Genomic DNA, 17523 nt, shown 5'->3' on the forward strand with positions numbered 1-17523 from the left:
AATGATAGAAGTGTTAGGCAGCAAGCTAATTTTTCTGTTATTTATTAATTCATTTTTATGCCACCCTTCTCACGGATATTGTACTTTGTTACTTGCCACCTTGTTTGCTTTCCGCAACATGTTTGGTAGACAATTTTTCCACCACAGAGAGAAAAGCACTTGGGGATCCCAGAGAGTTTAATTTTGTGGAAATTAAAATATTTAAGTTTTTTAAATATATATATAAATGTATATCTTGGAAATTTATAAGGGGGGGAAAAACTTTAACAGGTAATGAACAGGATCAGCGCCCTCTGCTAACTCAAGGCCCAGGAAAAAGATCAGCTGCTCTTATCTCTGTCCAATCCTTAGAGATTGTATTTTGTGTATGTGTGGGTGTGCGGTTTATTTGCTTTCAGAATGAGAATATTAAGAGTCAACAAACTGTCAGTTTTGTGTACTTGTAACTTCACTCCGAGGATGTGGTAGAATCGGTGGTGGGATGCTACCAGTTTTAACAACCGGTTCGGTGATTGCGCGCGCACACAGTAGGGAGTAACACAATAGAGGCACGGCAATCCACTCTGCCATACCAATCAGCTGAGAAGATAAAGGTAAGTAAAGCGCAGGGGTGGGTGAGTGAGCCAACCTAATCGTTGGAGCGAACCGGTTCATTCCCAGCTGATCATCAGAGCTACCGTTTCGCCCGAACCGGTCCGAACCGGTAGAATCCCACCCCTGGGTGGAATGTAGTCTGGATTCCCAAGAGGGTGGGGTTACACTCCAGAGGGCAAAGAGGCAGCGAAGCTTCGAATAACCCTATATTCCCAGAATATACCTGTAGTTATGCAAATAGGTACTTTAGTCTGGCAAGATCCCGTCTGTAGATGAAGAGCAATAGAGGAAATTGTTCTTAAGGAACTCCGTGTGTTGTTCTTGATTTTTGGGGGCTGACAGAGGGTCCATTCATTGGGGCATGGTGTTTGTCATTCACAGTTTTCAAATACATGAAGGGGGGAAGTAATAGCTCTACTAGAGACTGTGAGAACGATTTCTTGTCCATCCCATTCTTGGCCCTTCCTACCTTCTGCCACCTGTGACAGCTACCACTCTCTAATGCAGGTATAACTGTTTATACACAGGGATAATGATAGCAGGGCTTAGTGTCAGGTCCGAAAACCAAGAAGGAAACATAGTGATTCTTCCAAACTGATGTCTTTATTATTTCACAGCTATAGACAGAATCTTGTCAAACTGAAGCCCTTTACTATCTGCGTCTAACATATACTCTGAGGGACTATTAGGGAGGAGCTGCCTTCATCCTCTCCCTCTCACAGGTCACATCTGGACCTTTCACCCCTCTGGGGTGCACCCACTGGTTATCCAGCCTTGTTGTGGCCTGCTAGGGGAGCTGATGGCAGACTCAGACAGTGAGGAGATTGGGGAGGAACATGGGCCAGTCCTGGAGTCTTGGGAAGGTTCTGATGAGTGCTCTGCATCAGAGGCAGAGAGAGGGCCAGGGCCGTCTAACAGTTGTCAACTGCCTTCGGAATCGGACATCAGTGGGGCAGAAGAACAGCTGGAGCCTGTTCCCAGTGTGCGCATGCGCAGAGCTGCCAGAAGAAGAGAACAGCTAAGGAACAAGGGTTGACTCGGGAGTAAAGCCACAGGTGGACGGTGAATGGCCCCTCCCATAGGGAATAAAAGAGGAGCAAAAAGGGAATGGAGTTTGCAGGAGACAATTAGTTTGCTTAATTGGTTTGTGACTCTCCGAGATGCTTTGCCAAGTTTTGAAGATATCGTCCTGGCAGGTCTCCAAGCCAGATAAGGTCTGTGCCTGTAAATTCTCCCTTGAAAGACTTTGCTGGATGTGAATGAGAGGAATTCACAGTAACTTAATAAAAAGGGGTTTTTTGTTGGAAGAAGGAGTCTGCTTCATGCTCTTGGGAAGCCTAAGTCCGAACAAGCCTGCTACATTCCATCACATCTAAGGCTCAACTAGGTTCTTCTAAATATACACTCTGTTGTGGTCCGCCAGCAGCCTGTAGAGCTGGCAACGGAGTCAGACAGCGATGAGGCTGAGCCAGTCGTGGAGGCTGGGGAAGGCCTGGATGAGGGCTCTGCGTCAGAGGCAGAGATGGGGCCAGGGCCATCAGGGAGTGAGGTGCGGACTCCAGAGCCTCCAGAGGCTGACAGTAGTGAAGCAGAGGAACAGGAGGAGCCTGTACCTAATGCACGCATGAGAAGAGCTGCCAGAAGGCAAGAGCAGCTAAAGCAAAGAGGACGACTCGAGAGTAGGGCCAAGAGATGATTGGCCCCTCCCATAAGGCTTAAAAGACCAGCAACGGCGTTTGGGTTTTTTGCTGGAAAACAACGTTGGTAGCTTCGTCTTGTTGCATTTATTTTGTATCGGTGTCTTCTGAACTTTTGCCAAGAAAGGCCTTTGGCAGTTTGCCTAATTGGACCAACGTTTGCGATAGGACTGAGGAATTGTGTTGGGAGGAATTTGCTTTAATTTAGTTGGACTACGCTGAGAATGAAGTAATTCTCAGCTGTTTTAATAAAGTTTGTTTGTTTTTACACTGACTGAGTTTCCTACTACCTACTTGGGCCTGGGTCACAACACACTCCTTTCTCTCCACGTGATAGCTACCTCCTTGGTAGCAACAGGGGCCACAGGCCGGTTATGCTGAAGAGGGCTTCAGTTGTGGCTTGACTGTTCCACTTGACCTTGTCACCTTCTCTCTTTGCACACCTTTTCCCAACATAACTAAATACACCTGTGGAGTGTATTTCAGTTTTACCTGTTTGCCTCGATGTACCTTATATATTAGACCACCTGCTCCAACCTTGCGTGAACTCCCTCAGGAGAAGCTGAGCAGTTCGTACCATTTCCAGTTCTTTCTCATTAATTCCCATCCCACCTTCCGGACGTTTTGCATTTCCACCGCAGCAGGTCCTGCCAATGCTTCATTGGCTGCTTGATTTGTAGAATTGTTCAGAGTGGGGATGTGATGGCCACACAGATAGCCCGTTCTGCATGGTCCGACTACCCCATGGTTGTGGAGATGAGGTGTGACAGAGAAACACAAAAGAGAGACAGCGGGTGGGCTAGAAAGTTTGCTTGCCCCATTGAACCCCGGGCTCCTGCCAGGCATCACTAACACTTGTTAGAAAGACAGAAATATTAGAAATGTCATAAGGAAAACTCCCAAGTCATTTCTCTTTCTTCCCCCATGTGGAAAATGAAATGGACAATTATTCTGGAAAGCATCTTGGTCTGTGTTGTAGACCAGGTCAAAAATGGGAACTGGTCAGGGGTGAAATCCAGCAGGTTCTGACAGGTTCTGGAGAACCGGTAGCGGAAATTTTGAGTAGTTCGGAGAACCAGCAAATACCGTCTCTGGCTGGCCCCAGGAGTGGGGTGGGAATGGAGATTTTGCAATATCCTTCCCAAGGAGTGGGGAGGGAATGGGGATTTTACAGTATCCTTCTCCCAGGAGTGGGGAGGGAATGGGGATTTTGCAGTATTCTTCCCCTGGAGTGGAGAGGGAATGGATATTTTGCAGTGTTCTTCCCCCAGGAGTGGTCTGGGAATGGAGATGTTGCAATATCCTTCTCCTGGAGTGGAGAGGGAATGGGGATTTTGCAGTATCCTTCCCCCAGGAGTGGTCTGGGAATGGAGATTTTGCAATATCCTTCTCCTGGAGTGGGGAGGGAATGGAGATTTTGCAGTATCCTTCCCCTGGAGTGGGGAGGGAATGGAGATTTTGCAATATCCTTCCCAAGGAGTGGGGTGGGAATGGGGATTTTGCAGTATCCTTCCCCTGGAGCGGGGAGGGAATGGGGATTTTGCAGTATCCTTCCCCTGGAGTTGGGGTGGGAATGGGGATTTTGCAGTATCCTTCCCCTGGAGCGGGGAGGGAATGGGGATTTTGCAGTATCCTTCCCCTGGAGTTGGGGTGGAATGGAGATTTTGCAGTATCCTTCCCCCAGGAGTGGTCTGGGAATGGAGATTTTGCAGTATCCTTCCCCCAGGAGTGGGGTGGGAATGGAGATTTTGCAATATCCTTCCCCTATCATGCCCACCAAGCCACTCCCACCAAGCCACACCCACAGAACCGTTAGTAAAAAAAATTGAACTCCACCCCTGGCACTGGTGTTCGTTATTCAATAATATAAAAAGTCCATTGTGGTTTATATATCCAGGAAAGCTACCATATATAAACGGGCAGCAATCCCCACACACCCTTATGCTGATGATGCTGCCTTGTTGGGTAATGAAATGTCTGCAAACAAACATCCCAGCTCAGAAAGGGCCAAGATCGCCACAGTTCAGCCCTGAGCTACAGATTGGAACTTCTGAAGATATTGTCCCCAAAAAACCTCTGAGGGCTTATCCAGAAAGTTATCAGAGAGTCAAGCCTTGCTCAAAAGTGCAAAGAATTGATCCATTTGGGTACAATGACTAGTTAGTGTAAAAAACATAGAAAAGGGATATATTATTAGAAGTTGAACTTACATGCAGTTCCTAGGACTGAAAACATTGGCAAATAGTATTAGAGCCAGTTTGGTGCAGTGATTAAGGCATCAAGCTAGAAACCAAGAGACCGTGGATTCTAGTCCTGTCTTGAGCACGAACCCGGTTGGGTGACCTTGGACCAGTCACTCTTGTCTCAGTTCTAGGGAGCAAATGGGGCGGGGGGGGGGAACCTTGCTAAGAAAACTGCAGGGATTTGTCCAGGCAGCCTCTGAGATCAGGTACAACAGAACAGAATGGGGAGGGAAAGTGCATTAACGGAGCCATATTTATTTAATACCAGACAATCCATGCCTGACTGGGTCATTGTTTCAGAGATATTTCTTTACCCAGCTAGAGAAACAAAATAACCAAGGGCGGGCGAAAAAATAATGGGAGCAGGACTGATTTTCGACTTCCTGCTGGCTTCCCCATTAAGTATCCTTGTGGGAATCTGGTAGGGAGCATCGGAATTCACCCCTCCCCTTCACTTCATTTCACTTCCCTTCCCTTCAACAGGCCGACGAGTGGCTCTTGCTAGGTAGAGGAGGGAGAAAGGGATTGCTAGACTGCCTGGGAAACTGTCACAGAATGTTGAAAATGAAGATCATATGACAACAGCAGCAGCAGCCAATAGCCTTCAAGGTGCCACAATTTTCCCAAATGTTATTCCCTCGGGGGGGGGGTGTTCCCCGATTTTGGACACATTCTCCAAGTTCATCGATATGAATTACCTTGGTGCAAAAACTGTTGCCCTACAATGTACCCAGTTAAAGATCACGACAATGGGTTTTATTGGCATATAGATTTCTGGATGGACTTTACTCCGTATTTTTTTAAAAAAATATGACTGTTGCGTGCGATACTGTTCAGGTATTTCGCAGGAAAGGATTGCATTTCACTTTTTTTTGTCCCCCCTCCCCATTGCTTTGTCAATTCTGAAGCCAGGTCTTTTGCCGCCGAGCAATTTATCAAAATTTGAACCTGAGCTACTCAGATTCTACCCCTCAAGTCTAATGAATCTGAAATAGACTTTAAATCTGAAGGGCTCCAGGCCTTTTTATTATTATTTTTAAAATCCAAAGTGTCCTTTTGCTCACCTTTTTTTTTTTTGCCCGCAATTCCTGGGAATGTGGCTTCAGGGCATCCTGCGTCCTGGGGTGCAATGCCAGCAGGGGTGGGGCTGCTGGGGATTCGCAGGAGTTCAGAAGAACCTCTAGCTAAGACTCTGTGCAGTTTGGAACCCCCCACAAATCCCACTCCTGGCTGGCCCCGCCCACATCACCCCTCCCCTCCCAGGAGTCCCCACACAGCCCGTTTTGGATGCAGGTAAGTGTAGGCGCACGTGGAGGCTCAGGAGGGCAGCCTGTTTCCAGCCTCCAAAGGGCCTTCGGGGCCTGGGGAGGCCTTTTTCGCTCTCCCGGAGGCTCAGGAAAAGCCTCCAGAGCCTGGGGAGGGCAAAAACACACACACACACCTGCCCGCCATGGTGCAGGAGGCTGACTAGGCCACGCCCACCATGGCCATGCCCACCCAGCAACCAGGCAGAGAACCCCTTGCTAACATTTTTGAAGCCTACCCCTGGATACCAGGGAGGTAGAAGTTGGAACGTCATCTTGGCAGCCGAGGTGGGCGGCAGAAGGAAGCAAGGACGCCGATCCCTGCCGCCTCTCTTACCTCTTGTTGCAGAACCAGATTAAATTCACACCTGCGATCCTCCAAGCTGCTTTTTATTTTTATTATTATTGTTTTCGAGGGTCTATTATCAGGTATTTAGCCTGATGCTTTGCCCGTCGTGGGCGTAGGTGGGCATGAGAACCAGTGTGTGTATGTGCACATGCTGGAGAAGGGGGGGGTGTCTTTTCGGGGGGGGGGGAGAAGTCGAGGCAGCATCCACCCACAGACTCCATTACATGATTCAAATGTCAATACAGATTTTAATTGGTTTCAGGGTCCCCTCCTTTCTCGCCCCCCCACCCCACCCCCCAAGCACCGGCAGCTGCATTTGGTAATTAAGGCTCCACAAATAGATCTTCTCTCGGCAGCAGGAAAAGGAAGATGGGCAACTCTTGATGGTTTTATGTTATGTTATTATTTTATTTTATTTTCCTCCCTCCCTTTTGCCGGTCTTGTCTTCGTGCCACAAGGCTCTCGTTATGCAAGGGCAAGTCCCTAGCCATCGTAACAGGGGCCCGTGTAAAAGTAAGCACCAGGGATACAGGCAAACCTCTAAACCTCCCAAATTTGAATGGAAGGTTCCTCCATGCCTACAGCCTTCTCGACAAGACCCAAAGTATGATGAGTTGTTCTGATTGGAAATCCACCTCTTTTCTTTTTTCTTTTTTCTTTTCTCTCTTACTCTTCTTTCTTTTTTCTTTCTCTCTCTCTTTCTCTCTATCCCTTCCTTCCTTCCTTCCTTCCTTCCTTCCTTCTTTCCTTCCCTTCTTTCTTTCTTTCCCTCTCTTTCTCTCTATCTTTTCCCCTTTCTCTGTTTTTCTATTTCTCTGCTTGGTTTGTCTCTATCTTTTCTTCTTTCCTTCCTTCCTTCCTTCCTTCCTTCCTTCCTTCCTTCCTTCCTTCCTTTCTCCCTTTTCTCTTTTTCTTTCTCTTTTCTTCTCTATCTCTGTCTTTGTGCCTTCCTTTCTTCCTTCCTTCCCTCTCTCTTTCTTTGTCTCTTTTTCTCTCACTTTCTCTCTTCTTCTCTATCTCTTTGTTCCTTCCTTTCTTCCTTCTTTCTCTCTTTTTCTTTCTCTCTTTTTCTTTTCTTTTCTTTTCTCTATCTCTGTCCTTATTCCTTCCTTCCTTCCTTCTTTCCTTCCTTCCTTCCCTCCCTCCCTCCTTCCCCCTTCTTCCTTCCTTCCTTCCTTCCTTCTTTCCTTCCTTCCTTCCCCAAACTCGCTTTCCAGATTTCACCGCAGGCTTTCTGGGGGGCCCAGTTTTCCTCTTCTTCCCCCCTCCCACTTGCCCCTGTCAAGCCACTTAAAATTCTGCTCTCCTTTTCAGCTTGTGCAAAGGACGAACCCTCTACTCGGTGGTGAGAGATGTCAAAATTGTTCTGGATGTCAACAAAACACGACAGATTGCTCAGGAGATTGTCAAGGTAGGGGAGAGGGGAGGGGAGGGGAGGAGGAGGAGGAGTGCTTGCTCTCGGCGTGTCCTGGGCAGTCTCTAGCGGGTAATTTGATGCCGGGAGAAGAAATCACCACTACACAATCCCCAAATCCCGAAGCTGGTGTAAACCCCACACACATTTAAAGCTCTTGAAACAATGGAACTCGCTTAAAATAATCCCATCTGTAAACCCAGAGACAGATGGGCGTTTAGAAGGCTTTTTATAGAGACCACCACAGATGTTAGCCTTCTTTATCACGGTGGCCAGTTTGGGGGGAGGGGAAGCTCTTTTCACCCACGATTCGGTTATCTCTGGGGAGGCCCACATTGAGCATTTCTGGGAAAAATTCATGGAAGGAAGGTTCCCACCATATGGGACATGGAAACACTTTTGTGGCACAGTGGTTAGAGTGTGGTACTGCAGGCTACTTCTGCTGACTGCCGGCTGCCTGCGATCTGGCACATCAAATCTCACCAGGTACAAGGTTGACTCAGCCTTCCCGTCCTTTCGAGGTGGGTAAAATGAGGACCCAGATTGTTGGGAGCAAGAGGCTGACTCTGTAAACCGCTTAGAGAGGGCTGTAAAGCACCATGAAGCGGTATATATGTGCTATTGCTATTCCTTCCTTCCTTCCTTCCTTCCTTCCTTCCTTCCTTCCTTCCTTCCTTCCTTCCTTCCTTCCTTCCTTCCTTCCTTCCTTCCTCCCTCCCTCCCTCCCTCCCTCCCTCCCTCCCTCCTTCCCTCTCTCCCTCCCTCCCTCCCTTCCCTCCATGAGCAGTTGTGGCGCAGTGGTTAGAATGCAGTATTGCAGGATAATTCTGCCAACTGCCAGGGGTTCGATCCTGACAGGCTCAAGGTCGACTCAGCCTTCTGTCCTTCTAAGGTTGGTAAAATGAGGACCCAGATTGTTGGGGGAGGGGCAATAGGCTGACTCTGTAAACGCTTAGAGAGGGCTGTAAAGCACCATGAAGCAATATATATGTGCTATTGCTATTCCTTCCTTCCTTCCTCTCTCCCTCCCTCCCTCCCTCCCTCCCTCCTTTCCTTCCTCCCTTCCTTCCATGAGATGAGCACCACCCCCTAGAGTCGGGAACGACTAGTACATATGTACAAGGGGAACATTTACCTTTACCTTTTTACACGGGTCCTAAAAATCCAGCGAATGGACCCAGTTTTTGAATGCTGTGTTTGGAACCAGCTAAGCACTCCAAGGATAGAATTTGGATTGCATCGTACTTAGGGATTTTCGGTTATCTGTTACCATATAAACTTTATTATTTCTAACTGTAAGGTAGAGACTTATAACTACTATCTATATCTATCATCTGTCTAGATCTAGAGCAAACTCTGTAGATCTATCTAGAAATAAAGATCTATAACTATAATTGGTTACTACATTATATAGTAACCAATTATACCATTGGGAAGTAAATGCTTTGGAAAGTCTCACGGCAGCTGGTAGATTTGTATTTTCTCTGGTATAATAGAAGCCAAAGATAGCCTCTTGTTGTCATTATCAGAGATAGGTTTAATTTGTTCCCACCAGACACTCCATTATTGGAAGACAACATTGAGAATTTCAAAAGATGGAGCTTGGTCTACAGCAGTGTTACACAACCTTGGCAACCTTAAAATAGGGGGAACACCCAAATATTGTGGTTGAGGAACTCTTGAGAGTTGAAATCCACCTACCTTAAAGTGGGCAAAGTTGAGAAAACAGTTGTCCTACAATACTCTTACTTACCTGCCATCTATGTTGATGACTTTTCCATCCCTTTAAAAAAATCATTTGATTTTGGAGTAATTAATGGACAAGTATACAAAGAACCGAGCTCCATATCTTACCTTCTCTGGACCGCTGTTGAAGTAATGGAGTAGGAAGTGTTGAGCAAGTGATAAGGTTGGAGGAAGCTGCTTCTGGACCATTCCTGGTTCTGAACCAAGGAGAAGAACAGAGCTTCGTGGAGATGTCTTTGGATCATTCCGTGTCTTCTTTCTAGAACAAGTGCAATCATATGGAAATATATATTCCAACATTAAGATTAAGGGTGTGTGTGTGTGTGTGTGTGTGTGTGTGTGTGTGTGTGTGTGTGTAAAGATTTGTTTTAAACCCTGCAATCCAGAAGGGGACACTAGCAAGTCATCCCCAGGGCAGGTCTACAACCCCTTTTGGATTTAGAAGAAAATCTAAATTTTTGCTAGAGCCGTTTCCTAAAATGGTTTACAAGGTAGAGTTGGAACAAGGAGGGTGTGTCCATTATTCTATCTTTTTTGTCCCTCCTCCAATGCTCCACAGATTCTTAACAGCAATAGCACTTAAGACTTATATACCGCTGCACAGGGTTTACAGCCTGCTCTAAGCAGTTTACAGAGTCAGTGTCAGGGTGCCAAGTAACCTGCCAGTCTGCGTATTGCCCCAACAATCTGGGTCCTCATTTTACCAATCTTGGAAGGATGACTCAACCTTGAGCCCAGTCAGGATTGAACACCCGACAGTGGGCAGAATCAGCCTGCAATAATGCTCCACTGCATTCATAAAGTTACAAAACAGTTCTGGGCTGCATAAACAGAGGGATAGAATCAAGATCATGTGAAGTGTTAATACCACTTTATAAGGCCTTGGTAAGGCCACACTTGGAATATTGCATTCAGTTTTGGTCGCCACGATGTAAAAAAGATGTTGAGACTCTAGAAAGAGTGCAGAGAAAAGCAACAAAGATGATTAAGGGACTGGAGGCTAAAACATATGAAGAACAGTTGCAGGAACTGGGTAGGTCTAGTTTAATTAAAAGAAAGACTACGGGAGACTTAATAGCAGTGTTCCAGTATCTCAGGGGCTGCCACAAAGAAGAGGGAGTCAAGATATTCTCCAAAGCACCTGAGGGCAGGACAAGAAGCAATGGATAGAAACTAATCAAGGAGAGAAGCAACTTAGAACTAAAGAGAAATTTCCTGACAGTTAGAACAATTAATCAGTGGAACAACTTGCCTGCAGAAGTTGTGAATGCTCCAACACTGTAAAATTTTAAGAAAATGTTGGATAACCATTTGTCTGAAGTGGTATAGAGTTTCCTGCCTGGGCAGGGGGTTGGACTAGAAGACCTCCACGGTCCCTTCCAACTCTGTTATTATGAGATTATGAGAACTGCCATTCACAGAGGCTGCTCCACAGAGATTCCCACATCGGAAATAAGATCAAGCAGTGCTGCAGATGGCAGCTGGAAATAGCAGTGTGATTCTTTGCCAAAAAAATCTTGCCCTAAGATTAGGCCTGGAAGGATACTCCTTGGGATAAGTCCTATGAGTCATGTCTCTATTTATGGTGAGCCAGGTTCTCTGACCTTCTGTCTCAAACATGGTTGTTACCAAGGAGTCATCATCTCTGGGCAGCATCTGTTTGGACGTTCCTATAAATTCCTCGATGAATGCCTGGAGGAGAGACAAAACTGGCCACTTCAGCCAAGGAGCCAGTGACTCACATTCTCTCTAGACGTATCTTTCTTCCAAAAGACCAATGCCAGTAGGGCTTGAGATGGCAGTGTTTGTGAGTACTGACCGGAGCTTTCGATAGAGGAGAAAGGCTAGTGACAAATCGCCCTGTCTCCACACATCCATTATGTTTCTATAAACCATTAACACCGATGTTGCAAGCAAGCCATGGGTGGATTTGAGATGACAGTGGGGGCAGGTGAGTGGAGAGCCATCCATCTTCACGTTCTGATCATTGAAGACTTTCCCTGAGTGATGAGTTCTCAACTCACCAAAATTCCAAGGAAACTGAATAATCTTCCCCTGTCGCTGCTGCAACCACTACTATTATTACTACTACTACTTCTTCTCCTTCTCCTTCTTCTTCTCCTTCTCCTTCTCCTTCTCCTTCTCCTTCTCCTTCTCCTTCTCCTTCTCCTTCTCCTTCTTCTTCTTCTTCTTCTTCTTCTTCTTCTTCTTCTTCTTCTTCTCGTCCTCCTCCTCCTCCTCCTCCTCCTCCTCCTCCTCCTCCTCCTCCTCCTCTTCCTCCTCTTTTCAAGATGAGGACTTGCTGCTAGCTCACCTGAAACCCACCTCTGTTACAACGTCTTCCCATGGAGTGAACCAAGTCTTTTAGTTCTGCAGCTGTTATTATGAGAAACCAAGATTGAAGGATTGCTTCTATTAACTGGGTTTTATTGCTGGGTCGCTTCTGACTGACAAGTTTCTTTAGTCGGCTCCCTAGATTTCCAATTGGGTGAAAGACTGGGCTATTCCTAAGCCATTTCAGCAGTGGGATAGGATTATTTTGAAACTCCTCCCCAAAAAGTGGTGTTATTAGCTATCAAACCTCAAAACTACATGTTTCCCAAAAGATTTCCAAAATTTTGGCCACTACTGTATATTGATCTGGGTTTGGAGCTGATGGGCTTTTAAGGAACCTTCAGACTTTATGGTAAGATGCATTCTAGATCAGAGGTCTCCAACCTTAGCAACTTTAAGACTTATGGACTTCAATTCCCAGAATTCTGGGAGTTGAAGTCCACAAGTCTTAAAGTTGCCAAGGTTGGAGACCCCTGTTCTAGATCAACCAACATCTGACATGGATCCCAAAAAATATCTTAGGGTTTTTTTTGGGGGGGTGGGGCGTGTATGTATAAATCTAAGAATTATTTTAAAAATGGCACGGAGGTTTCTCTGCGACCGTTCACTCTGTTTCCTTGTTTTACAGGGAATGGGCTACCTGCACGCAAAGGGAATCCTCCATAAAGATCTGAAATCTAAGAATATCTTCTACGACAACGGGAAAGTGGTCATCACCGATTTCGGCCTCTTCACTATCTCTGGAGTTCTGCAAGCAGGCAGGTACGTTGAAGAACATTGCCTTCCTCGCTCCTCTTTCCCCCCCCCCCTTCACTGGTTGTTATATTTCTAATAATAATAATAATAATAATAATAATAATAATAATAATAATAATAATAACAACAACAACAACAACAACAACAACAACAACAACAATATCAAGAATTGAGAATTGAATTGCAGAGACTCTGGCATAAACCAGTGCAGGTGGTTCCAATGGTACTCGGCACACTGGGAGCTGTGCCTAAAGACCTAGGCAAGCACTTAAAAGCAATTGGTGCTGACAAGATCACCATTGGTCAGCTGCAGAATCTGGGATCTGGGATCTGCTCGCATAATTCGCCGATACATCACGCAATCCTAAACGTATGAGAAGTGTTCGACTAGTGATCTGTGATACGAAATCCAGCATAATTATCTCGTTTGCTGTGTATACTGTCATTTTGTGTAAATAATAATAATAATAATAATAATAATAATAATAATAATAATAATAATAATAATAATAATAATAATAATAATAATAATAATTGGTTGATACCTAGGACACTGGCAGCAACCTGTATCAACCATTAGCACCAGTCAATGGTATAGAATAGAATAGAATAGAATAGAATAGAATAGAATAGAATAGAATAGAATAGAATAGAATAGAATAGAATAGAATAGAATAGAATTTTTATTGGCCAAGTGTGATTGGACACACAAAGAATTTGTCTTTGGTGCATACGCTCTCAGTGGACGTGAAAGAAAAGATACCTTCATCAAGGTACAACATTTACAACACAAATGATGGTCAATATATCAATATAAATTAATATAAATATAAAAGTATTTGTGATGCCTTTTTGAATGCTCAGTTGACTGAGTTTCATGTTTAATGAATAAAGTAAATAATAATAGTAATAATAATAATTATTATTTAATAATAATAATAATAATAATAATAATAATAATAATAATAATAATAATAATAATAATAATAATAATGGTCCTAATGTTCCCTTTAGTTGTATTCATTTTATGCATTCAATTTATGCTTATACTGATATATATATATTATCTAATATAAATAAATAAAAATAAAATAAAAATGGAACATTGGACGGTATGAAACTCTTGCAGAGGGCACTTGGGTTTTCCAGGAAAGAGGAATGTGGATTCATTTCTTGGGGAATTTATAAGACAACATTCGGGTGGCCTTTTCCAGGGTGGGAGAGAGAAGAGTGAGACGTCCTTTCATTCTTACACTGAGTTTGCTCAGTTTTGTTCTTTCAATTACATCACATAAATGCCAACGGAGGTGAATATATTGTAATGCTGTCTGAGCTCGGTGGTTTTGTTGCAGACGTTTCATGACCCAAACCAGGCAACATCATCAGTGTTAGAAGGCAGCGGAGTTTGCAGGGAGGAGGAAGAGGAGGAGGGGGGAAAGGGAAGGAGAAGACAAGAAAAAGAACAAGAGGAGGAGGAGGAGGAGGACGACGACGACGACGATGTCGTGTCCCACCCCCACTCCGACGAACGAGTCAAGGAAGTCTGTAACAAACTTGGCAACGAAGCCTCTGCAGCTTGCCAAGTTCCTTCAAGGTTTATCAGGGCAGGCAGGAGTCCAAGTTATGACTTCAGCGATAAGACTTTGCTTGACTCAAGGTTGGAATGCCAAAAGCAGGTCCTTTATATAGGCTGTGGGGTGTGGCTCCATGAATCAGCATTTATCCAGGCCTGCCCCTCCCTTCCTTCTGCTGGCGTCGCCTCTCAGATCTCCGGAAGCGAGGGTCCACCCACTTTGAATTGTCTTCAGCTGGATCTGCTGTCTGAGAAAGGGAGGGGTCAGAAGGAGTAGGCCCGAGCAATTCCAATACCTGGCTGGCTTCCTGCTCTGACAGCTGAGCCAAAGGAACACACGCTGTATGAGTGAGATTTATCGGGCTACTCCTTTCACTCCTGGAATCGTCTCCGGGCATGGGGCCAGGGCCGGGGGCTGGAGTCATGTCAGGCCGTTCATCTTCATTATCAGACTCGGAGTCTGATAACAGGCCTGGTTGGAGACGGGAGGGGCCCGGCTGAGGAGAGGAGGGAGGACGAGTCACAACAGACGACGACTCTGGGGTCCTTGGTGCTCTCTGACCTTGCTTGTTTTCTTGCAGACGTTTCATGAACCAAGCTAGGCCACATCATCAGTGTACTAAGGAGTGCTGTTTGCTGTCAGTTTACATTCTGGTGATTTGTCTGTCTGTCTGCCCTAGCAGCACTAGGGGATTCGAACGGCTGAACTGCCAGCCTTTTTGATCGACAAGCTCAGCGTCTTAGCCACTGAGCCACCACATCCCTTTTATGACCTGTCCTAAACATTACCCTAAAATGGTTTGTGACATCCTATGCCATGTCCTCCAGACTCTTTCCAAGCAGGGGCCGCCTTTCTTCTCGCCTCCCCGCGTTCGATCTTTCTCCCTGGGAATTTAATTAATTTGTTTCAAGATCTTTTTTTTTTTTAAGGCAAATTTCATTGCCCGCGGTCTCCGATTTAGATGTAACGTTGTACTTGCAGGTTCTTTCCAAAATTAAAAAAAAAGAAAGAAAGAAAAGAAAAGAAAAGAAAAGAAAAAGGAATGGAATTAAAACCCCAGCTATTGTATAAGATTTTCCTTGCAGTTAATTATTGCTTTATTGCAAAGCCGCCTGCGAGATAAATCACACATTTTAATCTTTCCGTAATTATGGTGTGTCAAAGGCACTTGGATTAAAAAAAAGAGATAATGGCCTGCTTATTTCTCTTTTTCTTTCTGTCCCCTCCTGCTCTGAGGTGTATCAATTGTCGGGTTGAAGTGGTTAACCGTATCCTGTGTAGGTTTAATATTTCTTATTTTGCCTTTCCAGCCCACCCCGCCCCCAAAAATGATGATCTATTTATACCCTCTCCAGGTTTATCGTATAATTAGTTATTTCTTTAAAGCAATTTTATCCTGCTGTTTGGTACGAGAGAGGCTTCCAGATATTAGCACTGAGGAGTTCCTAACTTTAAAATCATATGAGAAGAGGACAGAGAGGGAGGGAGGGAGGAAAAAAAAACTCGTTGTGTCCAAACTTTTTAAAAAGTTATAAAAAGTTTTCCCTACCTGTTCTGGGATCTTGGATTGTGAGAATGCGCCGTAAATGAACAACCTGCCTCCCAAATTTGTAAATGCTCCAACACTGGAAGTTTTTTTTAAAAAAGGGATTGGATAACCAATTGTCTGAAACGGTATAGGGCTAAGATGGCGAACCTATGGCACAAATGCCACAGGTGGTATGCAGCGCCCTCTCTGGGGCACATCAGGGGTGAAATCCAGCAGGTTCTGGAGAACCGGTAGCGGAAATTTTGAGTAGTTTGGAGAACCGGCAAATACCACCTCTGGCTGGCTCCAAACCACGCCCACCAAGCCACACCCACAGAACCGGTAGTAAAAAAAAATTGGATTTCACCAAGAGGGCACCCACACTGTTGCCAGCTGCTCTTTGGGTTTCTGGCGCACATGCTGGTCTTCGCCATTTTCCAGGCCGTTTTTGGCCCAAAAAAACAGCCTGAAAACACCCCCCAAAAAAGGCCAAAAATATGCGCGCGCTAGCCAGCTGGTCTTTGGGTTTCCGGTGCACGCATGTGCGCACACCTGCACGGGCGTTCCGGTTAGGGCACTCGGTGCCAAAAAGGTTTGCCATCAATGGTATAAGTTTTCCTGCCTAAGCAGGGGGTTGGACTAGAAGACCTCCAAGGTCCCTTCCAACTCTGCTATTCTATTCTATTCTATTCTATTCTATTCTATTCTATTCTATTCTATTCTATTCTATTCTATTCTATTCTATTCTATTCTATTCTATTCTATTCTATTCTATTCTATTCTATTCTATTCTATTCCCTCTTATTCTATTCTATTCTATTCTATTCTATTCTATTCTATTCTATTCTATTCTATTCTATTCTATTCCTTTTCCATTCTATTCTATTCTCTATTCACTGTTTTATTCTCCCTCCCCATTCCATTCCATTCTAAATCAGCACTTGGATATGTGGGCCAAAGGTGCCTGGAAGAACAATCTGTCAAAGCCCATCAATACTTCATCTCAAAAAGAAGACAAGGTAGTGGAATCTCCAGCTAAAGTAGAGAGGGGAGTAGAGAGGAGGGGGTGGGTGTCTAGCTTGGAGTCTCTCCATGGCAGGAGGTGACAGAGGCCAGACTCTTGAAGCCTTTATCCGCCTGTTAGTCTGGTGAGAACCTTGTAGTAGAAGAGCAGCAATAAAGAGACTGCTTTGGCCTGCTCATGGAATTGTTCTGGTTCCTTGCACCTGACAGGCAGGTATATCAGATCTGCCCTCTGCCCTGCTGATCCACTGTGCTTTTAAATGCAGCATCCAGGTAAGGAAGGCACACCTGTCACCCAGGAGACGGATGAGCGTTCGTTCTTCGTTTTTTTTTAAACTTGTGCTTTACATGCTCTACTCTCCCACAAGTTGCCGCCAGCCTCAAAGCTAGCACGGGATTTCATAATGAAATGCCCATGATTTGTTTTGTTTCTGGATGGACGGGAGATGCCGGGATTCTGGGTGTCCCTCTTGATTCGTTTGCTCGGTCACCAAAGGACGGGTGCAATTCGATTTAGCCCCAATTTCCAATGAATCTGGATTAGTATTACTCATTAGAAAGAAAACCACTAATGACTCCCAAAATAAGGAGGGAGGGAGGGAGGGAGGGAGGGAGGGAAGGAAGGAAGGAAGGAAGGAAGGAAGATGGAGAAGGTGGGAGGGAGAAAGGGAGGGGAGAGAAAGGGAGGGAAGGAAGGAAGGAAGGAAGGAAGATCAAGAGGGAGGGAGAAAGGAGGGAGGAAGGAAAGGAAGGAAGGAAGGAAGGAAGGAAGGAAGGAAGGAAGGAAGGAAGGAAGATGGAGAAGGGGGAACAAAAGGAGGGAGGAACAAAAGGAAGGAAAGGAGGAAGAAAGGAAGATGCAGAAGGTGGGAGGAAGAAAGGGAGGGAGGAAGGAAAGGAAGATGGAGAGAGAGAGAGGAAGAAAGGAAAGAAGAAAGGGGGAGGAAGAAAGGGAGGGGAA

General features: G+C 45.3%; 1 protein-coding gene across 1 annotated transcript in view; it reads left to right on the forward strand.

Moving 5' to 3' along the window:
* Positions 1–17523, forward strand: part of KSR2 (kinase suppressor of ras 2) — a 186297-nt gene that overhangs the window by 154019 nt on the left and 14755 nt on the right. Inside the window, exons 15-16 of the mRNA XM_058158508.1 lie at positions 7502–7598; positions 12310–12443. Of these exons, the coding sequence (XP_058014491.1) occupies positions 7502–7598; positions 12310–12443 (231 nt within the window). The remainder of the gene's footprint in view (positions 1–7501; positions 7599–12309; positions 12444–17523) is intronic.

This window comes from Ahaetulla prasina, chromosome 15, assembly GCF_028640845.1.
Source record: "Ahaetulla prasina isolate Xishuangbanna chromosome 15, ASM2864084v1, whole genome shotgun sequence".
Taxonomy (NCBI): Eukaryota; Metazoa; Chordata; class Lepidosauria; order Squamata; family Colubridae; genus Ahaetulla; species Ahaetulla prasina.